This window comes from Micropterus salmoides, unplaced genomic scaffold, assembly GCF_014851395.1.
Source record: "Micropterus salmoides isolate LMB-PRFRI ecotype aquatic unplaced genomic scaffold, ASM1485139v1 Ms_hic_scaffold_3, whole genome shotgun sequence".
Classification (NCBI taxonomy): Eukaryota; Metazoa; Chordata; class Actinopteri; order Centrarchiformes; family Centrarchidae; genus Micropterus; species Micropterus salmoides.
The window spans coordinates 8,507,211-8,532,070 of record NW_024042261.1 but is presented as its reverse complement, the minus strand read 5'-3'; the positions used below and the strand labels follow the sequence as shown (position 1 = coordinate 8,532,070).

Sequence of the window (24,860 nt, the reverse complement as noted above, 5' to 3'; positions counted from 1 at the left end):
ATGGCCAAAACACCACCCTTGAGATTACCTTGTGCTTGTTAAAAATTCAACAATCTACACCTAGTCCAGTACCCAGGTAACTAGTGCCTCGTTTAAATTTCAGTCAAATCTTTCACTCTTGAACACAGCAAGAGGCACGGTGGCAAGCTGTTCAAAGAATTACAGCTGTGCTGACTGTCAAGATGGCCAAGCATTTATATGGTCCTAACAAGTGTTTGTTATAGCTTAAACCCTTTTAACAGGTCAGGGAGAAAAGCAAAGTGAGGAAAATGGGGTCCCAACTAATTTTCAAAAGAAAAAGGTGAGTACAATCAACTATACTGGACCAAGAGGGCCCTCAGGCTACTTTTTATGTAGGGCCCAGAATTGTGCTATGCCCCTGCACTGAGGTATAGTAGACAAAAGTATCATATTTGTACTCTGTCAGGCTCATCTTTTAATCAGCAAAAACTGAGTTGTGCATCTAACCTTACTTGAATGAATCCTATGAAAGCCATCACACTATGCTTTTTGTATGCAGTTCCACTTCCTACATTAATCTGCTCTGCAGATGAAATTATATGATAAACTGCAGAAAGGCACAAGACCAATTTTAAGTGGAATATTTTTATCACTATTTTATGTCCATTGTGCATGAATGTCACTTTAGAGACAGTTAAAGTACGGTACAGTGGCTGCATGCCAACAGGCAAACATTCATGTTTGCGTATGTCTACACAAAGCGACATCGAGTTACACGTCACATTCTATAATAAAATGCAGGCCTTTCATTTATACTGGAATCAGATGACTTGACTGACTACTGCAAGAGAAGAGACTAGAATTCACTATGAAGACAGACAAGACATTTTGCTTAATTTTGTTTAATTATTCCTCTTGAATTTTTGGTGATTTTAAGAACGACAAGGGTAGATGTATTTTGTCTCAGCCTGGTCACCTGAGGGGGAAGAGAGAAACAAAGAGTCAAACTTTTTATTCAGGTTAACATAGTACTCAAAATTAGTATTCAGATACGTTTGTCAGTGTGGTCTCTGTAAATGAGCATTAGAGAGGACTGAGTATCTGACTTACTTGGCTGGTAGTAGTCATAGATCTTGACCACGGCTGGCTTCAGGTTCTGCACTGGGAGCTCCTGTAGGAGGTCTAAGCTGTGGTTGATAGGTATGTCCTTTGTTAACTGTTGGAATAAAAACAGACGACACGTCAGTCACAAATCTGGAGAGCATCATCTATTGTTCCTCACTGTGAATCCCTCTCACCTCCGTTATGTACACCAGAACGTGATCTTCCTTTTCTTCAACACGATCCACCAGCAGGGCACCTTTGAGCTGTGAGGAGACCACATTCAGCTGGGTCGTTTATTGAACACTATTCATTTCCTACTCAGGTTAAAGTCACTGTAATAACTCACCCTCCTCAAAGACTCTGGGTCTGGGACAAAGCCAGAGAGCATTTTGATGTCCAGGATCACCATGTTTGTAGTGCTTGCTGTTCCACTATATCTGCAATGCAACCAGAAAAATGTGATGTTAGACTTCATCCTTTTCTTCATAGTTCTAGTAGTTGAATGCAGAGACAGAAAGCCTTCATTTACAGTAGAGATATGTAAAGAGATCTATCTATATATCTTTACATATACAAATATACCAGTAATCATTTCTCACAGTCTGTCCCCCAACAGTCAGTAGCTGGTAGATTCAGAGGATTGTCATAAATTACAGTATTCTTCAATCATTGCTGTAACATGGATCTAGTGTTGTTGATTACTTACAGGGACTTTAGCTTCAGAGTGAGTTTGGGTCTGAGAGATGTGCAGTTGGCCTCTGGTTTGACCTCCACACTGAGAGTGGTGACAGCAGCAGGAGTTGGGATGTTATAGTGAAGAGAGATCTGGGACACAGGGACATGTGTAATGTTCATTTAAAGTGAGCGGTGTTAATAGTTAGATTTGACCCTTTATTTGGAGCAAGAAAGCACATGGGAACAAACTATACCACCCATTAAACTGGAGACATTGGTGGGTCTAAAGTTTGTATTAGTACTGGGATGCTAACATTTGGACATGGTTATGTTTGCAGTGTTGTGTTTGTGTAGGTCAGAAACAGGAAGTGCTGCAGTGACAGTGATCACTGACCTGCACTGAAGCACATGCAGAGCCCTTCACCTCCAGGCTGTACTTTCCTGTAACTTGCTGCAGCAGCTTTTCCTGGTAGAGCAGTTTGTTGTTCTGATTCACATCAAATGTCAGCTGGCCACTGGGAGACTGGACTGTCACTGTGCTGGAACCCTTTGTACTGAACACTGCAGTGGCGTAGAGAGCCAGAGCCTGGAGAGCCACCACCGTGTCCTACAACACACAACAGTTACTTTATGGGCTTAGAACCAAATGGAAACTGACTTTGAATTCCTGCATATGCTAAACTAAGTGGATGAACCATTTATAAATTTCAATGCTGATTTTAGTACAGGAACAAATACTAGCCATCTCTAAAGGTAATATTACAATTTAAAATGTGACAGTATGCTTAGTTTTAGTTAATGGGCTATAACACTGAGAATATGTTATGTCATATGGTGAAATCATGTATGTTGCAAGTGTTATTTTGAACTTAAGGATTTAGTTCTAATAGATTGAGAAAATTATCCTACTTAATCAGCTGACCACCACATTTAAAAAGCTAGTTATGCTGAAAAATGTGTTTTGACAAAGATGAAAGTAGGGCTGTTTACCTAGCCAATGCAAGTTGGCCTTTTGAAGTTGCACTGCTTTCACAAGAGTGAATTCAGTATTAAGTCACAGCTAAGACACAGACATTTCAAATAACTGCTCCTACCTTGATCATATTCAGATGAACAGGCCAGAAGAGAATACTGTACATTTACTGTGAAGTCCAGCTGTCTGGGCTGTACCTGTGTGGAGGAGAAGCCTCCATAATAGTTCTGCTGGCCCGTCAGCCATCTGACGATGCTGGTGGCGGCGCCCAGGTCTTCAGCAGTGGGAGAGCCGCTGAGTTTGGCCAGCAGCACATAGGAGCTGATCTCCACAGACAGAGAGGCTGACGTTTCTGTCGCTGTCTGAGACCAGTAGAGGAAACCTCCTGAAAACAGCCATCCACAAACAGACAAACAGGCACAGGGTGAGCCACATTCACAGCAAGAGTGTCACTGTTGAAAAGTAGTGGGGATATAAGCACTCAGACTAGGGGTGTGATGATGATACACAAGAGCAAGATTATATTTTAAAGAAACATGAAATGCCAATATACACTGAACAAAATTATAGACACTTGTTTTTGCCCCCATTCATCATCATGAGCTGAACTTAAAGATCTCTGTACACAAAGGGCTATTTCTCAAGTATTGTTCATGAGTCTGTCAAATCTGTTAGTGAGCATTTCTTTTGCCGAGAATCCATTCACGTCACTGTGGCATATCAGGATGCTGATCAGACCGCATGGGTATTTGCACAGGTGTGCCTTAGGCTGGCCACAATAAAAGGCCACTTGAAAATGTGCAGTTTCACTGTATGGGGGGGGTGGAAACCAGTCAGGATCTGGTGTGACCACCATGTGCCTCACAGTGCAACATCTCCTTCGCATAGAGTTGATCAGGTTGTTGATTGTGACCTGTGGAATGCTGGTCCACTTCTCTTTAATGGCTGTGCAAAATTGCATTGAGGTTGAGACCCCGATGAGGACGAGCATGCAGATTAGCATCCCTGAAACAGCTCCTGACAGAAATTCTGTTATGCAAACAGATTGTTGCAGCAGCTGTCCAGGTGGCGGATCTCAAATCACAAAGATGCTGGATAATTTTGTTCAGTGTACAAGCAGGGTTATTGAGGTCCTACCCAGAAAAATTAGAGCACTAGACACTTCATTTCCTGCATTCTGGCAGGTGTGGACTTGAGTCACAAAAATGACTCCTTTAGACTTGACAAAAATCAAAGACTTGCAATTTGACAGTGACTTCACCCTTTTGAGTTGAGCTTACTTGACACTCCATGCCCAAATATAAAATGTTAAGAAAAAACACTGCGCAGCGCATCAACATAGCACGGATCTCAGACTGGAGCGTGTGGCTTCCTCCATCAAGGAGGACCAATCACCGACCGTCACGGCTGCCTGCTCCACGATCTCTTGTCCCTGGCCTTGTACACCCCATAGACAGTATATTAATGGATGAAGCCACCCTGCTGGTTTGAATGGAGAGCAGTGAACACATTTGACCAATACTACAGGGTTACTTCTGTTGGCACCAGTGTACTGCGCATAATTGTGCAGCATAACGTGGTTTAATGACAACAGCAGAAGTGCTGTAATTCTGCTACATGGAACTATCCATGCAGGCTTTGGTTGGCTTCACCATTTCAACTGGCTTAACCCTTTGTGTACACCCCAGTACCCAACAATGGGTTGTGTAGTAAGCTGAAACCGATAGCGCCAGATGCTGTTTCACACCACCACTTTATAAATCCAGCACACCCCTTTCACAGCTGAGGCGCTTGTCCCTCCCTAAGGTGTGTTTAGTGTTGTTTTACCGGATCGGTGCTCGTAAGATATCCATTGTTTTTTGCATCTTCTAACATAGCAATTTATAGTTTTGTCACTGCATCTCCTGACAACACACCATGGTTGTATTTCAGCGTTCTGTAACGCAACTTCGTCAACTCGAGTAATTCACTGTCACGTGCTCCCCTCCTCCCACGCAGGCTAATGCTTCAATCCATTTTATTTTTAGCTTGTAAAAACTTTTGAAATTTGGTGAAGAGCGCATTGTGACCGGAGACTTGTAAAATTATTACTTAGTCCCACATCTGCATTCTGGAGACACTTTCTGCTCTAATTTATGGCAGAAATGTCTATATGAAATTAAAGAAATTCAGCTGGTGACAACTTAATATAATGCAGTAATCTGCTGCAATTTGGAAGATGCACATTTGTTTTACATTTAAGTTGCATTGCATGTTTCATTGTGCAAATAAAACCATCTCAAAGCACTCCAACACCTCTTGTTGACATTTATACAAATGCTTAAAAATTGAGACGAAATATGCCATTCCAAAGTGTGGTGGGGACATCCCAGCATAAATGACAGCTGTGATTCACAGGAATGAAGCCAGAAGGATTTCCTTCAGGAGGATGACTCACCTTGGTTTGATGAAACAGTGTCCAGGTGCTTCAGAAGGTGAGCACGGGTCTCCGTTTCTCCTGCCAGGGTGAAGACGTACGCCAGCAGAGCTGTAGTGTAGGTGTTGCTAAAGTCACTGATGGACTCCCTGAGACAAGACAGGCTCTTGTTCACCACAGGATCCTATAACAGATTCAAAGAACACATTATAATAAATGAGCTCAGGACTAAACTGATTTAAGCAAGTTTATTCTATGACAATACCCTAACCCAATTCCCATGCTAAATATAAAATGACCACCATCTCCAGCCAGGGAGAATTCAGTGTATGAAACAAATAACCACAAGATTTGAGACAAATGCTAGAAAATGTATTTTACAAAACACATTGTATAAAAGTACATGAACTATTCTAATATGTATGTTGGCTTGTGTCTTGTAAAGGAAATTTCAAGTTTACAGTCATAACAGCATGAGATTTGTGGCATGTTTAGTCTACTCACATTCAGGGGCACATTCATCTCCAAGTAGGCAGCAGTGATGTAAGCACTGAGAGTCACTTCATCAGACACACCACCCTGTAGAGAGGAAGCATCATGCAGACGTTATCACTGTAGCTCCAAAACACAGGCGCCAGATTCAAGTGATTTTCAGCACAGCTTTACATGCAGATTGCAAATGGTGGCGTGTCCTGTTTCACAAAAGATTCAGAGTCCAGAGCTCTCGCATGCTCATGCAAGAATGTTAAATGTCAGCCGTGAAGTCTCATGTTGCAAATCACTGCCCCAGGTTAGCATTAGTTACAACTGATAGATATTGAGGGGAGCATTTTCATACAGAGACTGACCTTCATTCTGTTGTTGAAGAGTTTTCCCAGCTGCTGGAAACAGCCATTTTCTCGTTGTTTACCATCCAGCCAAGACTTAGACTCAGCAAGCTTTGTTGGGTCAATGTAGATGAAAGACTGTGCTTTGGCAAAAGATCTCAGCACAAAAGCAGTCAGCCTGAGGATATTAAAACAAGGTCAAACAATAACTGATACAATGAAGTGAAGAGGAAGCACTTGATCTGTGTAATGTCAGTGTAGTAGCCACTTAAGCATATGTATTTTTAATGAATGAGGTAAGGCAAAGACCTGAAGCATTGTGTTCACAACACATCGGTGGTATGTCAAGTCATCCTATTATCCAAAAAAGTTTTGCAGGATTGTGCTCAGAGTGAAGCTACAAACACCAAATTTTGCAAATACAAAACATTCCTAATGAATACAACCGTTTAACGCATCATGCTTTAGAAACATTAGCATGTCTTCCAAAACCCTACAATACGTTTTGTTCATATAGCCATTATTTTGTCTGATTTACGCTGGTCTTGCATACCTAGACAGAACACCATCCTCTTGTGCAAGATGCTGCTTTCATCTGCTCTGTTTAACCTGCCCAGTATTATGTACCTGCAGTACTGAGGCTGCAGTTTCAGGACCCCCCCAATCCTGGGACTGCAGTTCTAGGACTGTAGTTCTTTTGTGACAGTACCATCTAGTGGATGGGTGGTAATGCACAGCAACACAAGGTTAACCCCGTCTGCCAGCATGTGTGCAACTGTAGGGTTATCCGGTCATCATGCATCATTAACTTCGGTTTAGGCAAACGCCCTGTGATTGTTAGGGTAAGGCTTCGGGGGGTGTCAACATTGCTAGCCAGCCTCACAGTAAACAAGGGTCCTAGAAATGCAGTTCTGGTCCTAGGATTGTGGTCCTGAAACTGCAGCTACTTACTACTCAGCCTGTTTGTGCTTTTAAATGGATTCATACCACCTGCTGTGGTGGAGGGCAAATTTCTCAGGACATTTGCAAGAAATTACATACAATCACAGCAGAAAGTCAGTTTCTATAGTATTGTCCTTGTAAGACATGCTGTCTTCAAGATGTGTTGTGCATTTGTTTGATGCCATGTTTTGTAGTTGCAAGACAAAATTCAGTTTGTTCATGGTGTTTTGTATTTGCAATTTACACCATTAGTGAATCAGGTCATTTTAGTGCAACTTTAGAGGTTGCACACTTTGAACGTATTTATTCTTTGTGGATGATCAGGTGTTCTTACCAAGTGTTCCCTGTTCCTGTTCCAAATGTGCTGTAAGCACCCTCGCCATTTTTGTAGTTCAGTTGTCTCTGGTAGCCTGTAAAATAGAAACCTGTTTATTAGGACATTAACACTCATAGGATTTTAAGTGTTGGGAAACGATTGCCATTAATCGCAGTTAAGCGTAAAATTATGAGTTTTAAAGTAGTGAATTCACTCTCAGTTTAAATATATCGCTACACACACACACGCCACAATGTTTTTAAACAAGGTGCCCTTTACCAGCAGTACTGCCTTTACACAATAGCAATGAAAGGCTACAGGTTGCTTTGTTCATCTACTTCTCCCACATGCTACATCCAGTGTAGTCTGCTGCAGCCTCCCTCTGCTGCTTGTTGGGTGGCTGATCAACATCCCACCTGTTCTGTGACCCATGGTTTGACTGTATTCAGAGCTAGTGAGCAATGGACTTAATAGTAAACGGTTACTATTGGCGTTAATTAGGCCTACTTAATGCGTTCACATTAACAACAATTACTTAACTTGCCAGCCGATTGTTTAATGATTCACTTTCCAAATCTTTGCAACACATGTGCAAAAGCAACTGATGTACAACCTGGTCATAGCAGTGAGTAATGAATACATAAGTGGGATAAGCAGCAAGAAAAAAAAAAAAATTCAGTTGCAACTTCACTACAGTCTGACATACAGGTGTAAAGGGGAACGCATTGCACTAACCCAGGGAATGAATATAGGCAAGTGCCTTCTTTGGATCAAATTCACGGTGACCCTCCAGTGTCTGAATGATGACCACAGCAGGATATAACAAGGAGAACCTCACATGATGATCGTGGAGTAAGCTCTTGCATTCGTTGAAGCGGACTTTTGTCAGTGACACCATGATATTGTGCCCATTCCAGGAAACCTTGTGTGCTGCTTCCACGATGGGTTCTGTCCTGGAATCTCAGAAGTCTAGCAATGAGAGCCCTTGGCCTCCGTGTGACTGACGTCTTGTGCCAGTCTGTGTGCTCTGTTGAGCTCTAGCCTCCCAAAAAATAAAACTAAACCCACTCACACCGATCTATGTTTTTGGAATATCAGGGGAAAGCCTGAGCATCACCCCCCTCACACTCCTCTGGAAAGCCAACAAAATGTAGGCGTTTCTCCCGTTTAATAGCCAGTTTACATCTAAGCAGCACAACCTCCTCCAGTTTCAGGTGGCTTCTCCTGTAACTCCTGGTTAGCTTCCTCAAGGAAGGTCAGCCGGCCTCAATGTGATTAGAAGCTCGAGATCGCCCTCTGCTCATTTTCCACTGCAAATGGGGACCTCTTAATCTCTGAGTTTCCAGTCTTGTACTTCGGAGGCATCTTTGATCAGCCTAGACATGTCAGTAGCTGTGGGGGCGGTGCTGGCGGCTAGCTCCTGCTGGGTGAATATGTCTGCATTGGCACCATTACCTTGTCATTTGTTAGCCTTTGTGCTAGCCTTGGTAAAATGCAAGAGCAACTTCTGGTTACCACATTTGTGCTACTTTGGGGTATCCTGGCCTCTTCTGTCCCGGAGTACAGAGTGGTCCAACAAAATGCAACTTTTGCAATGTCTTAAGTTACATTGTCAGTGCAGGCAGAGCTAGTCCTCTGCCATCATCATGTGTCTCCAACCCAGCCCTAGATTTAAGGTTAATTTGCTGATGTCAAGTTTGAATGAAACATTTTGGGGAAATTCTGTGCCTTCATTGGACAGCTGACAGGATATAAAAGGGTAGAGAACGAGGAAATGCACAACCAAGTTCAGCTAGATGCTATGTTGGGGATGCTAAAGAGCAAATTCATTGAATGGAAGTCATGAAAGTTAAGTTCACAAGCCAATAGCCACAAAGTTCCTCCACCAAGTCAAACTTGGACAATTTGAATTTAACACGAGGCAGTTAATTTGGATCTGAACTTTGAGCAGACCCTGACCTCTAGTGGCAAAGATGAGCACCATCAAGCAGTGACTCAGATCTGCTTATATTGTGACTAAGCAGCACTGACTATTAGGTGGGAGATTTGTCATGTTTAAAGATCAAATGTTTATGAAGTTAGCAGAGACTCACCACTGGTCAGGAAGTTGGTAGCCTTCTCCTTGATGGCTGCGGTCAGCTGCTTTGTGTTTTCCAGGTACTGGAGGATGTAAATGTTGGGGGCCAGGAGCGCCATGTTCTGCTCTCCACATCCATACGGCATCTGCAGCAGCCCATCCAGGTTCTTCAGGGCTCGGCCCAGAATGTCACCTGCACAAGAACACTGACTCACTAAGACCCTGCAATCAGTTAGACACTCACATGCTGCAAATCCACAAGACAATGGAAGGGTTCCTAGAGGGTACTAAAAATGGCTTGGGCACACATGCTTCTTGCTGTGGTTTGTAACTCATGAGATTAGGTCAGTGTATTGTCCTGTGGGTTAACTTCTCTGCTCATGCACTGAAAGTGACCATTGCACAAACCATACACTACCTTGCAGAGCAGAAACAGTCAATACTGTTGCGAACACTAACACTTAGAAATGAACTTGTCATCCTATACCAGTGTTCATCAATGGTCTCCTTCAGTAGGTCATGCAGTAATTCTCAGATAAGCTGCTTTATGATTGAGGCCACAAGATGCCTCTGTATGAGGAGAGCATATCAAATAGAGCGTTGTCATCTGCTCTCGTAGTGCAGCACAAGATAAAGCGCAGATCAGCCAGCTAAATTTACTGCTGTGGGGGGGAACACACCTCTTAAGTTGGATTGTAATTTAATGTAGTTCTACAAGACTGTTATGGCTTTTCAACAGGACAGAAATGTGCCGTTACCTTCCTGAGAAAAACACTGACTGGCAATAAAACTAACAATGTTAGTCCAGATGAGCCATCCCTCCCAAGATGTAACAAAAAGTATTACAGTAAAATGAGACATGTAACACTTCATTTCTTGGTGTGGCTGTTTAATATTCACATATGGTTTTACTGAATCAAGTAAACAATTTCTTAATGTAAATAACCTGATTTGACTGGCAACTCTGCCATCTTGTCCTCCCAGGCACTGTAGCTACAAGTTTCTTGGATGGGGGGTGGGGTTAATATTTAGTACAAAAAAAAAAACCATTGCATTAAAGAGGTGGTATTAAGCTCATTTTCAGGTTCAAAATCTTAATTAGGGGTTGTACCAGAACAGGTTTACATGCTTTAATTTTCAATAAAACATTTCCTCATACTGCACATTGCTGCAGCGCCTCTTTTCACCCTGTGTGTTGTACACTCTGCTCTTGAGCTACAGAGTGATACATCTTGTACAAGATCTTTGCTGGGAGTTGCGCATGCGCAGTTCCCAGGTAAGGACTACTAGCCAATCAGAAGCAGAGAAGGTTGGGTCGTAAGAAACAAGGTAGTGTGATCCAAATCAAAGCCGCTTCAGACTGAGACTGTAACCTAGCAGATGGTATAAGTTACTCTCAAGTCCACAACCACACGTCATTGTTCCACATCTTACCATAAACTACAAAATAACCATTTTTCAACTCATTTACATAAAAATTGGCCAAACAATTTGAACGTTTGCTCAGTAGCTTTCACATCAGGTGTAATGTTAGCATTATAGTTATAACTTTAGCCATGTTAGCCAACATTTAACAACTCTGCACTTGAACAGTCTGAAGTTAGATTGCCGTTTTTTAAATAAAATTCAGCCAATAAAGCATACTTACAGGTTGTGATTGTGAATTTCCAGGCCCAAACAGAGTCGGAGTTACATCGTCTTTTTAGGACTAAATGTTGAACTGTTGCCAGTGTTCTGATGATCTATGCTGCCTTGCCGAAAAATGCTACCATAGCGCAAATCCATAGACTCTACTCCGTTTTCCACTGCAGACAGTACACAGAGATAGGACGTAGCTTGTCGCCATAGCGACGCCACACACAGCAATGTAATGTTCAATGCGACACACGTGATCCACACAGCTTTATCTTTTTAAAGTTAACATTCCTCAGAATGTAAAGACAGATAAGCGGTATGAAAACCTTCCAGCTGTGTTTTCCTCTGCCGTTGTTGCTGCAGCGGTCTGTGTGACGGTGGGAGCAGAGGGCTCTGTGAGCGGGCGGCTGGCCGGCCTCACACGCTCCTCCTGCGGGTTGGCGCAGGCTTCCCCGCAGCCACTTGCTGAGCTCCTCAACTCCGAAAATATTTAAGCAAATTCTTCTGCCATCACTTCTCAAAACAAATTTGAAATCTACACAGCTGTTCTCACCTCAAAACGTCTCAAGTTGATTTAGTGATGAAATTCCATACGAAAACTATAATATAAAACTGTTGCTGGCCTCTGTCTGGTGCAAGCAATGATGCAGTGAAGATTCTGACCATCAGCAGTCTGTCGTATTTTCACGTTACATTTTAGTATCCCCAGCTCACTTGGAAACTCGACAGAGGTGATAAACATTTCTACAATGGAAAACCAAACAAAGGCAAGTCGAGCTGGTACTGTGCAGTGGAAAAGGGGCTTACCTAAAATCAAAGGGTCTCTGCTCAGACTAGCTTGGTTTGAGGGTGTGCCTGATGTGGCGGCGGTGATCCAGAGTATTATTTATACATCTTCAAACATGTCTGGAGAGGGATCTTTAGATTTGCTTCATGTTTACATGAACAGTTTAACAATGGATAAAGCAAAACATGATCTTTAAAAGGATCCATTCAAGTCCGTTTTGTTATTGATGCCTTTGAGGCTTCAGGGGAGGGAAGCCTGTTAACTTACCAAAATGTGTTAGTATAAAGCAAAAGTTAAAATGAACCTTACCCAGGACTGATAGTGAAGCACGGGCAGATCCATCAATCATGTTCTTAGGGAGTGTTATTTGTATTTGCTCGGTCACAGCTTTCCCTGTGTATAGACAGAATACACACTTGAGAGAAACTCCGTACTAGAACTAAGATGTAATTTTAGTTGAATGGATGTCAGTGGATTAAAACAAAATCAGGAAAAAGATGAATTGGGGTTCTTTGGGTATGAGCAGCTCTTCATTTGGTAAATATAAAAGTAGTGACATTAAAATAATCTGAGACACCTGCGCTAAACATGCCACTATGAATTTAATTTCTACCTGCGAGTACTGAATGTGCATTGTATTTTGACATGTTTAGTTTCTTAACAGCATTTGGCTCTCCTTTATGTAAATGTGCCATGCCTGGTGTAAACCATACTGACCTTTTGGGCAGAGCAGAAAGTTGTAGGTCTTGGTGATCTCAGTTCCCTCAGCCTGAGAGGAAGAAATAATGTGACTTCCAAAGTTTCCAGCTTGTATTAAATGCAAAAAATAATGGTTAATGGATAAACTTGTCTTTGTCATCTTGTTTTTAAGGTACCAACCTTTACTATGAGAGATCGTGTGACCACGTCGATACGTCCTCTCTCTGGAACACTCACAATCTTATTGTCACATAAAGCGCGGGATGCCACAGCCTTTGCAGTAACGGACACATTCACAACCCCTAAAAAACAACAAGCAGAGTGAAACTTGAGTAACAATTTCTTCAGATCCTGTGTCAAAGTGTCACTGAGGTGTATTTCACTGATTTCATAGAGATGAAAAGGAAAGACAGCAACCCTTTAACATTTGACACCAGTGTGGATAAAAGCTTGATCCTCACCCAAGACTGAGGGGGCCATGGTCCAGCTGAGGGTCTTGCGCTCACTGCCACACAAACAGGATGTGTACTGGTCACCAGAGAGCGGAGTGAGGGTGTAGTCTAAAGAGGGTGCTGGAGTCACAGTGACCTGTTCAACAGAAACAACATTTTATAACTGGATTTATGGCAAATACAATATAACATGCTGAAGAGGAATGTCAATTACAAGTTTCAATACTTGTATGTAAAGTGCCTTTGAAACATTAACTCCACCTTGAAGGGATTTGATAATCATAATCTGTTTAATGGGGAAAAAAGCAGACTTGTCTTTTACTTCAACTCATAACCCAACAAATTAAGTTCTGTTGTACATCCATGTTTGGATTCATCGAAGTCTGAAATAAAGGGAGATCAGCAAATATGACAAATTGAGAATCTGTATTTATCACTTTAGCCCTCTGAAAGTAGTGATAGTTGCGTTGAGGAATAAGGGACCAAGGATAGTCTGGCCTGGTTCCTCTATAGAGAGGGAGGTGTTTAGACTCAATGTACATGTACAAAAAGCCAGATGTTCAAGGATTACAACCCTATAGCTATCACTAGTGTCTAGTCTATTTTGATTTAAAAAAAAAAAAAAATGTTCCAGATAATCCAAGTGTCCCTGAAAAGAAACAATTGCATTTTAGGACTATGCAATTTAAACACAAGACGACAATGGCAGTAATGCATGTGTGCAGTTTGATTAAAATGTTGAAGGGCTTCCCACGGACCAGAAAAGTATGGGTTAGTCACAAATCAGTAGTGTGGGATTATAAGACCATAACCTGCATACATAGGATCAGTTATACAATTTGGTATGAAAATTTCCACCAGAGGATGAATTGCAATACATTTGCTGATCCTTCAACTTTTAATCTAGCACCATCAGATCAAGTCTGCCCAATTCTTTGTAATATACCTACAAAACTAATGATATTCCAGTCTCAGCTGTACTTTGTGTTTGCCAGTTAGCAACTGTTAGCATACTAACAAACTCAAATAAAATGGTGGATATGGTAAATATACCTGCTAAACATCAGCATGTTAGCATGCATATCTTCTAGGTCATGTAAAAGCATTGGTTACCATGATACAGCTGGACAGGTAGTTGAAGGTGGTTGCCTTCAGTTCAAAGTGCTCCCCCCGGATGATGGAGTAAGGCAGGCTGAGCTCCAGGAAGAAGGGCTGGAAGACGGTGATCTCTTTACGAGGAGCCAAGCCAAACCCCTGAGGGGACAAACAGAAAGCCTCCGTCTCCCAGGTGGTGATGGTGTCTGGGACAGTGTGGGACACATCCTTTGTTCCAGACACTCTGAACCAGCAGATACACACAGACACGTTCAGTGAGCTGGAAACATGCTGACATAACTCAGATTAGACAAAGAAAAACAATGTGAGAAGATGATTAATGTGTAGGATTAACTGCACTAACCAAATTAGTGATCCAAAATATCCTGCCTACCAATAAGTAATTGGGCTCCCAATGCCACAACATCTGCAGTAAAATCAAAGTGTTCCAGAGCAAAACTGCAAGAAAGTCTGAAATTTTTATCATCAAGTTCTCCTCTTTAGCAAATATTTCCTTTCGCTCATGTTGACTGGATGAAATGTGTCTGCATTTAACACTGTTGGGGGAATTAGGTAAATTGTTTGATCTCTGTAAATAGTGTTGTAGTACTTGAGACCAAGACCAGTTTTCAGACCACTTTGGTCTTTGTCTCGTCCTCAACTGCATTTGTACTTAAACCAATTGATATTCCCAAAGTTATGATCTTGATAACATCCTAACTTTGGGTGTAAAAATGCATTGCTTCAAATGCAACTGAAAAACCCTAATTAAAGATGTATTGTTCCTGTTAAGGACAGTCACTCCTAACTGCGATGTAAGCATGGAAAAGGAATGTCAAATAATGTTTGTTGATTTCAGCTCTTAGTGTTGGTATGTGGGTGTTCTAATGAGAATGATCTTTCAGATCAATTTGAGAAGTGCCTATTGTTAATATTTCTTAGGTGTCTTATGGGATCAGTTAAATTGCACTAAGATAGACCTGTCTTACCTTGCCACATCAATTAAGTGTTTGACATAGCTTTTAGGCATTTCTCACATGTACTTGTCAAGACAGACTGATTAGTTAGACAGTAGCTCAGGCATCAGCCTGTTCCATCTGAAAAATGGATTGACATGACTTGTTATGAATTGGTGCAATGTAAATAAAACTGAAAATAGGCTACATTTGAAACAAACCTGAGTTTTGACATTTACCAAACCAGGCAAGACTACTGAATTCCAGAGTGAAAAATGCTATGCTTATTGTGAAAAGTTGTCATGACTTTTAGTGAAATAGACTATTGATGGACCTCCGCAATAACCAATCCTTAATTTCACTGCTCATGTCTAAGCACCAGTGTTTGCCAATAGCAATTACATGATAAAATAAAAATGTAATGTGCTGAACTTACAGGGTGGACCATCCAGCTAGCTAACATTAAATAGCTCATTTTAAGTTCAAGAAAGCCAATTACTAGACTCTGAAGGTAGGAAAATTGGGTGTATTAAAGAAGCTAGATATTCAACTACTGACATTAACCTGCAGTATCTATTTGCATGTGATGCACTGGACTGGAGCAGCTGTGCTGTGGCAGACATTCAACTAACGTCAACGTTAGGAAATAGCATGGTCCATTTTAGGGTGTCAGAAACTATTTAAAGAATTATAAAAGGCATCAAATGGCAAATACTGTAATGTTTACAATTAGTCAAGATAGATGCCCTGAACCATTTGCTACTTTTGGGGGGTCCAAGCCTCAAGACACCCCCAGTAATGTGAACCATGCTTGAGCATGATGCGCACTAGCCCAAAAGGCTTTCCCCTGATAATTGTCCCAAGTGTCAAAACATCCTTAAGACAAAAAGAGACCAAATTTGTTTTAACATACCAAAAATTGGTTTCAATGAACAGTAGCAGATTTTAGGACGTTCACATGTGCAGCAAGACAAAGTGAGAGAATCACTTTACTGCACAGTCTATGGGCCCAAATCTACTCAAATGTTGCCAATTTACATCCATCAAAACTCTTGTGACAGCTCACCCAACTACCACCAGGTCCCAAATCCAGGTCTCAGGGAAGAAAGTGCGAACTGTCTCTATTGGTGGTGGAGGAGGAGATTCACCAACTGCGCCAGGTGCGAATGCTACTTCATTCATTGCGGCTACCAGAGGAACACCTTTATATCTGATACCTATACCGAAAGAACCAGAAAACATTCCATTAGAAGGGGAACACAGCAACGACTGAGTCGTTTAAGTGCTGGTAAATCTGAGGTGCTTGATAGAGCAAAAGTTACCATAAGGTTGATTGAAATATTCTCTTGCTTTGTACTTGAGGCATGAAGGCACTTTAATAGCCAGGTTTGTTGCCATCTTCAGCCCTACATTCTAGATAAACATACAGGCATTTGAGAGGTTAACATTCATAAGTGTTTAAATTTAGCCTTTATATATTGTATATTTTTGCACAAGTACCTGGAAAACAGAATTCGCATCATCCTCGACCCCAGTGGGGTATGGCACAGATCTCTTTGGTCTCACAGACAAGCATTCATCAGGATCTTGAACCTCATATGGGATATAGGATGCTTGTTTGACAGGCAACAAGTCAAATATCTGTGAAGAAAGGCATCATTCAAAGCTGCCATGTTTTATGAAGATGTGACAAGGCTTACTCTTTCATCTTGAAATGTGGCTTTAAAGGGTCTGTCAAAACAGTACATTTATACATATGTTAAACTTGAGGGACACAGCACATTAGGTTGGAACTTATTTGTACAGCAGTTTTATAACTGGTCAAAACAGCTGTATTATACAGTTAACTGGAAGAAAATTGAATCATCTCTTGGTGACTGATGTTGACTGTCAGGTTATGCAGTGGGCACTTAAATGGTATCAATAAGAATCCATTAGTTCAGTTGATTCTAGCAGTTACCTTGTCTGCATTCAGAATGTTTCCTGGCTCCTTGATGAGGACGCTCTGGTCGACAGCACTCACACCACACAGAGAGTCTGGCTGGGCCGTCACCCGCAGTATGGTTCCTTCTCCTGGGACAGCTGAGGACGGAGAAAACTCCAGCGACACCTGACATACAAAACACATCACGCCATCTGGACTTCAGTATAACAGAACCTATGATCTCAGTGTTTACACCAAGAGGTATTCAGAATTTTAGTTGCATCACTGACGGTGATGGTCAAGTTTAAATGCTACATATATTTACATACCCATAAAACTTCAAATAGCTGCCTATCCTGTTTACTGGCCTGGCAACATGTTGCCACAGATGCCTGTCTGGTTTTTCATAGATGTTCTTTGGGTGTATAAAACCTTAAACCCTGTGGGATCGGCTGCTTTAGGCAGGGTCAATTCAGTGACTTTTAGCAAATAGAAGCTGCCATTATTCAAAGTTTTACAGTAATCTATTCCCTGTGAATTGGCTGACTGAATGCAACTTATTTGTATGCTGTGGCTTCAGACAAGGGACATGCTTTACCCACTTGAATTAACTAGCAGACAACTGTCTAGATCAGTGTAGAACTAAGCACTGTCACAGCACACAGATTACACCACCATTTGTGGAATTGGGTCAAAGTCATTCATTTGATAGTGTTTATTCACTCTGACCTTTTGTAGCAGACACTTTGATTCTACACCTACATCTGACAAGCACAGTCACTGCCACGCGTCTTCTCTCACTGACCTTGTGACTGAAGCATTTCTCGGTGGAGAAGTCAGCACTGTGGGCGATCACAGTCTCACTGGGGAGGACGGCGTAAGCTACAACCTGGACGCCTGGTGCCATCTCTGCAGACACTGTCAACTTGAAGGACACCTCGCCCTCAGTCACTGAAACAACATACCAACTGTCATCATTCACATGCCTCCATAGGTCAAGAAAATGCAGCTCAAAGGTGATCAGGTCATGCTAATTTAAAAGGGTGATTTTAATGTGTCATCCACCTGATTTAGCTTGCACTTCAACCCGTTTAACTCCTTGCATGAGAATGGCTCCTCTGGATAAGACCTGGAGAATCAGAACACGATAGAATGAGTATGAAACAGTAAAACCTCATTTCCTTTGGTCCTTGTCAAAAGGTCTGCTCTAAGTTCAGTATGTAGGACATTAATAAGTGGTTGCTTGGCTAAAATACAGTTGCACTATGAACAGATATGAGGTCAGTCTCAAAGCAAGTGAGTTACTCTGTTAAGCCTCAAGTAAACCTTGCCAGTTAACTGCCAAACCACCATGTTTGTGAAAGGAGAGGTTTGTAACACAGCCAATCATTTGCAACATATCCAGAGGGGCATCTTTAATGAAAAATGATATCTAGTCCTGCTGCATTAGTTTCAATCCTATTGTTAAACAGTACATTGAGTCTTGAATGGCTAAATTAGTAAGACATTTGTTAATTTGATACTTTATTTTGAAGGAACAAGTAGCCTGGGAACAGGTGAATCTACATTTTTGGGGTAGGCAGGTACCTTGCAGACATGGAAGGATTCATGTTTTGTTTTTCCAGAAGGGCAAGAGAGGCTGCAGATGCTATCAAACTGCATAACACATTATACCCCAAAAGTCATATGGACTGTTGGTGTCCCCAGTCTCATTAGCTAAATCAATGGTATTAAGAGTGTTCCTTTAGGCCAGGTATTAATATAACGTAGGAGGTCATTTTAAAAGCATCTTCCTATGTCCATGTCTCTGGAAGAGAAGCGGTGACCAGCTGAGAAATACTTCACCCACCAGATACATCACATCCACAGGGCCCCGGTTCTCTCCAACTACAGTGTATTTGATGGAAATGTCTTCTTCTCTGTCACAGAGAAGTAGCTGATCCTTCTTCTTCACCTCCAGGGAGCTGATTGTTTTAGAATCAGGAGAAGAAGGTTCGGCTGCAGACAACACTTGATCTCCAACCTCATAGTATGGCATTCTATAACCAACGTAGTCCAGCGTCGGTTTGTTGCCAACCTAGATTGCAGAAGAGAAACACCACAAATGTGCTCATGGTCTAGAAATAGTCAACAGTTCCAATATGACAAGCATAGGTTAGGTTTCAGCTTTTCAGTTACAAAAAAAAAAAAAACAACAAGTGACTGACAGATGTCTTAGTGCTACCCATTACTTACGTAGAGGTGGATGTCTCCTTTAAAGTTTGCGGTGCTGAATGAGAAGGTGGCAATCCCATCACTGTCAGTTGTGAGGTTCTGTACCAGACGTGCTGACCACCTTTCACCCTCAAACAGGTACACTGGCATGTCAGGAATGGGTGTATTATTGTAGTGAACTGCTTTAACCTGTTAGAAGCACAAAGTTGTATCATGGTTTCATTTGCACTGTGAATAGAATCAGACTGAAGAAGTGGAGACCACATGCACTTACTTTTCCCTCCACATTTGATCCTTGGTCATAAATCTTGGGTGTGTCAATGAAGGACAGCTTTCCAACAACATATGAAATCCCTATTCTCTTCCCCTGTGGTTGTGAAATACCTGTACAAGAAACCTCCATGTTACAACAACGTGTATGGCATGTGGTTTAAACACCTTGTATTTTTTAATACACCAACTCTTGAAACCGTATACTTGCCCGTCCCCTCCTCTTCCACTTTGGTGCTGAGTTCCAGCACATCTTGCAGCACCTTTTGGTCCAGTTTTGTGAAAGTTGACATCTTGAAGAAAAAAGTGGCACAGCCTCTCTTGTCCATCTACAAAATAAAATTCAAAGCATGGATGGTAGGACATTTTAACACCTACAAAAATTGCTGCTGGAAGCTGCACATATAAAATGAAGGTCAGGTTTCATTTACAGTCTACAGTGTGGAGACTGTCCATAGCAGATACACTGTTTCACATTGTCAAATTTTAATACCAGGTGTAAATGGGACACGAGACCCCCACAAAGCTCAGATTATAACTAACCCCGTTTGTTGCGGAGTGATATGGATCTGTATGAAGGAATGTGACCCAATACCAGTTGTACATGCTCATCACTAATCAGATTGCTTAATTTGACCTACCCGTTTTGAAGCTTGAGTTTCACACCTTTCCAGGTCAGTTGCTATGTGCTGGTGTTCAATTAAGTGAGTGAGGATAAACAGTTGCTGGTAGGATATTCAGTCCATAAAGTACTTATACTTAGTACTCATACTTATGACCTTTGTGCATAGCAGGAACAATGCACTTACAAAACTTGTAATTCCAAGGATTACCATTTAATACACCCTACTTCAATCTTTAAAATTTGGGGCTAGGCATTACTCATTCCAACAGACGCTTAGTTCATTAGTTTAAAAGTTAAATGTAACACGCTTCATTTTAGATTCAAAATGAAGAATCAGAAAACTGACATGAAGGAAGAGGGGAAGGTGGAGGAAAGAGCCCAAGGGAGAAGAACACAAGTGTTTGAGGTTGCCCCTGTCCAGTTTTTCCTGCATCCAAGCCTTTTGGAAATGAAAAACCCCTAATTTTTAACATTTAGTTTTTGCAGCTCATGTGCAAGGTCTAGCAAAGCAACTCTAACACCCTTGCTTTACACTCAACCCCCCCACAGCCAGCTGTCTTGGACTATCAAACTACCATGATAGCTGTAGCCAGCTTAGAGTAACAAAAAGTAGCTTACAGACTATGCCAAAGAAAGCACAGAAAGTAAAATGGTATGAATGACAGGCATTTGTTGCTATCCTTGTGATAAGCAGACTGCACCATTTGTACTCCTGCCTCTAAGGTCTACCTTTATTTGCACCTTGTTTCAGCACAAAAATTAGTTGCCACAGCAACTGTACCTGCTTTGTCTCCTTGTAGCATGGGGCAGTTATGTCAGGGACTCCTTGTGGATGTTCAGGGGTGATTCCAAGAACATACTGATCAAGAGGTCGGCACACCTGAACTTCAGCACTGCCTGGCACAGGCTGTCTGTATGTATACCTGATTAGAGACCAATATATATATATATATATATATATATATATATATATATATATAATATATATATATATATATATATATATATATATATATATATATATATATATATATATATATATATATATATATATATATATATATATATATATATATATATATATATATATATATATATATATATATATATATATATATATATATATATATATATATATATATATATATATACATATACACACACACACACCACGTTGTGTTGAGTAATTCACACCAACTGGAACTGAACTTTAATGAGTAAGAGGGCTTTACTTACTTTGCACATACTTCAGCTTTGATTTCCTTCTGCTCAATACTTGCTTCATCAGACGCATTTATTTTTACATCAAATTTTGGCAAAACTGGGGAACATGACTGTTAGCATTCATGCTTCATTGATGCATTGAAATGGAAGGTTAAGAAAAACCAAACTTACCATATTTCTCCACCTTGAAGCTCTGATACACTTTATTTTCACCAATTGACACAATGACTTGGTAGGTTCCTTCACGGGCCTCAGAGTTCAGGGAGTAAGAAAGCTGCAGTATTTTACCGTTTGACGTTTCATTCAGCCACTGCCCAATCCTGTTGTTAGCATCCTGTGCAATAAGGCAAACGGAACAGTAAGTATTTGACAGGATAATGATTACATTATCAGAAATTCACTGCTAAAAATGCAGCTTATTGATTATTTTCTTCAAGATGGCAGATGAAATTGAGACATGCATTTTGATAAGTGTGTGAAAATCATGTTTACTTTAAAGAAACCTTGAGACATTAACATTTTAGACACTAAAACAGATCAACCAATGCATCAAGCTAGTAGTGTTAGTTACATTTGCGCATTTTAAATTACAGTTTAATATAGTTTGACAAGATCTTATGGTCCACTTGTTAGCTCTATTAGCTAGCCAACTCACCAACAGTGGCGTTTGTGCAGTGCAACAAAAGATTTAATGAAGCAGACAAACTGAACAAATAAATGCAGCTATTAAGACATTTTAGGTTAAGCTTTGTTTCCAAGGTCAAGAATTAGTTTAGCTTACCTTTACTGTAGTTCTGTATATTATGACATAAGTTACCAAAATATAAATTTCCATAGGTTGGTTTAAAACCCTGAAATGCTGACCTCATAGGAAGCTTAACCTTGTGATGTGTATAAGAGGTAAACATGCAAAGTTTACATAATAAGCGTAGATAGTCTTACCTCAATTTCGATGATATTGTACTGCAAAAAAAAAAAAAAGGTTTAAGGACAAGTATTAGGATACTGTGAGAACAGTATAAACCTAAGTTTTATTTAAGAGACTAGAATATGGGGGGGTGAGGTTCAATTCTCTGATATTTACATTTTTGTGTACAGGTATGTGTATCACATTAAGAAAAGGGCCTTTCCAAAGGGTTCCTGGCAAAGTGAGAAACTGGTTCAGCACTGGCAAGTTTACCTATGCCCCCCCCCCCAGAGGCCTATGCTACAAAATGAGGTAACTGGCTTATCAGAGTAACTTCAGGAGTATCTTGTGATGTCAAGTATGAGATGCCATTTAATCTGCACAACAAAAGGTGGATAGATTAGATTTCATCCTGACTGGCTCTCATGTGCACTTTCCACTGGGGTTGCATCCAAGTGAAGATATTCTTAACACAATAGAATTACGTTCATATAGCCCTGCAGCCTAAGTTATTTATAGAGTACATCTGATTTTATTAGTGTGCAAATTTCTGTGGTGTTGTCCATTTGCATATTTTAGATGAACAGGGAGCCTGGGGAGAGGTAATAACTGACCACATTGAGACCCCACCAACCCAGTCACATTTGAGGGAAGAAAAGCCTCACTGTCGAGTTCTTCTGAAAAGGCTCAAGGCTCACAGCAGTGCCTCAAATACTGAGCCATATGATGTTGATTGCGGGCTTAGATCACAACAGTTCCATCACTGGTGAAAGCCAATTGTGAAGCATAATTTAATATTCCACTGCATGTATACTACACAGCATGTGATGTTGCAGTCTTGCCAAGTTTAGTTATTGAGTTCCTTAAAAAAAAAAAAATTCTCAAATGACTGACGAGAGTCAGAAAGTGTATACTTGTAGATTTGTGACCATCAGTCAACCCTCTCATGCTGGCGGCTTATTGTTCCCTAAACCTACAATGCCCCCAATATGCAGTTGAACCTTTTAAACTCAATTACCAATATGTCCATAAGATAATTAGACACACTTTAAGTTATTTACTCAATGTGCTGCCAACAAGTCTCCAAGGCTTTGTTGGCCACTGTAGTGTTAGATTTAGCCGTTAGTGTCTTTAAACTCCTCATCCTGGCACAAACGTGCATTCTTCTGGGGGAAATATAGATCGCGCGTCCAAAAAAAAAAAAAGGAAATTCTGCCTGACATTTAACCCTTAACTAGAAGGTTAGTAATGACACAGCTGATAATTACACTGTACATAGTTACAAAACAACAAAAAGGCATCCATGATTGAAGACAAGTTTTAGTTTGGACTGCCATTTAGTTACTTTGACAACGACAGTACTTCAGTATTAGATTCATGGCTGGATTGGCAATACTGAGCTTTATGATTGGCTTGGGACATCTCTTAATGAGATGTTTAAAAAAAAAAATTTATATATATATAGTAAGGGTTTGAGCACTCACCAGTTGCCTGGCAGGTCTCAACTTGGTGTCAAGTGTAACGACTCTGAAATATACTGAGAGAAAAGCAAAAAGATCATATGAAGCTGTTACAGCTAATCTACACCAGGGTAAACATTCTTGATTTGTCAACTCAGAAGTTACATTGAAGTTACATTATTGTGAAACTTGAAAGTTAAGGTCACAACAACAGATAAGTTTACATCGGCTTTACATCACTGCCTTTGTTTGGCATTCATTAACATTAGAACTGTACAGTTTGTCAGGGCCTCTAAAGCCAGCTAAAGGGAGTTTTGAGACCACAATTTCTCATTACCTAGCCAAATTTCCAAATGGGTCAACAAGATCCTAAATTGTAAAGAGGAAACCTGTCTATATATGGTACCATATTGTTACATCACAGCTCAACGTTACCCGTTTGTCCAGGGAGGTAGATCGGTTTATCCGTTTGGACGAAAGTCATTGGTTGATAGACTTTGATCATGACTTTCCTGACTTCTTTTGAGTAAAATTTGTTACCTCGCAATTCTACCTTCAAGTCCTGCACAACCTCATTCTGCACTAAAGGAACCTGCAACAGAAAGATCTTTTAAGGTTCAATATAGAGGGTGTTTTTAATTACAACATTTTTAAAGTACACTGTGGAAATTAATCCAAGTTGAGGGCTGACCTGAAACCGAACACAAATATGAAAGTCTTTACGGGACGTCTTCTTGAGAAGGGTTTTATTCTGCTCTTGGGACATCAAAGTGACGGTCATGTCCAGACTCTCGTTGGGCTGCAGGAGACTCGCACAGACTTTGGTCTCAGCTCCAGCTTCAAGAACTGCAGAAATGGCCACCATGTACTGCCTGCAGATACAAACAATACAAACACGTGTGTTTTGTTCCTCTTTTAAACAAAACCTTGTAGATATGCATGCTTGTTTCTTTAACTTTGCAGAAGAGCGAATATATCCCCCTCATCAATGTAGACTTCCAAATACAACCAATGAGCTTTTAGTAGTTATCTGTTTAATTATTATTCAGCCATCCAAATTGATAAAGTTCAGCATTTTATGAAACCAAATTAGTTAACTGGTCATCGATTGTCTCTTCAAAGTGTGGTGCAGATAAATTTAATAAAGCCATTTAATCTTTATTTAACCCATTCAAACCCTAATTCACAATGTATACTGAAGACAAAACAAGTAAACTCACGGTCCTGCCACTGCCTGGCCCACACACATCCAGCTCACAAAGACGCACAGCGTCCATATCCACATCTGAAAACCGGGAAGACCCATGACTGACTGACTGAC

At 40.8% G+C, this 24,860-nt stretch overlaps 1 protein-coding gene across 1 annotated transcript; it reads right to left on the bottom strand.

Annotated features, from left to right (window-relative positions):
• Window positions 1-847: 847 nt before the first annotated feature.
• Window positions 848-24,860, bottom strand: LOC119882653 (alpha-2-macroglobulin-like). Its single transcript, XM_038692799.1, has 35 exons — window positions 24,760-24,860; window positions 24,231-24,411; window positions 23,975-24,131; window positions 23,564-23,616; window positions 22,115-22,135; window positions 21,344-21,506; window positions 21,185-21,269; window positions 20,730-20,871; window positions 19,535-19,652; window positions 19,328-19,437; window positions 19,075-19,242; window positions 18,689-18,916; window positions 17,905-17,968; window positions 17,645-17,790; window positions 16,876-17,025; window positions 16,416-16,556; window positions 16,238-16,328; window positions 15,982-16,132; window positions 13,978-14,203; window positions 12,874-13,000; window positions 12,593-12,714; window positions 12,431-12,482; window positions 12,023-12,106; window positions 9,308-9,484; window positions 7,233-7,308; window positions 5,978-6,134; window positions 5,634-5,708; window positions 5,151-5,313; window positions 2,911-3,098; window positions 2,135-2,347; window positions 1,772-1,890; window positions 1,412-1,502; window positions 1,260-1,328; window positions 1,072-1,177; window positions 848-937 (listed from the first exon to the last, which is right to left on the bottom strand). The coding sequence occupies exons 1-35, from the start codon at window positions 24,843-24,845 to the stop codon at window positions 894-896; spliced, it is 4,344 nt and encodes a 1,447-aa protein (XP_038548727.1). The 5' UTR covers window positions 24,846-24,860; the 3' UTR covers window positions 848-893.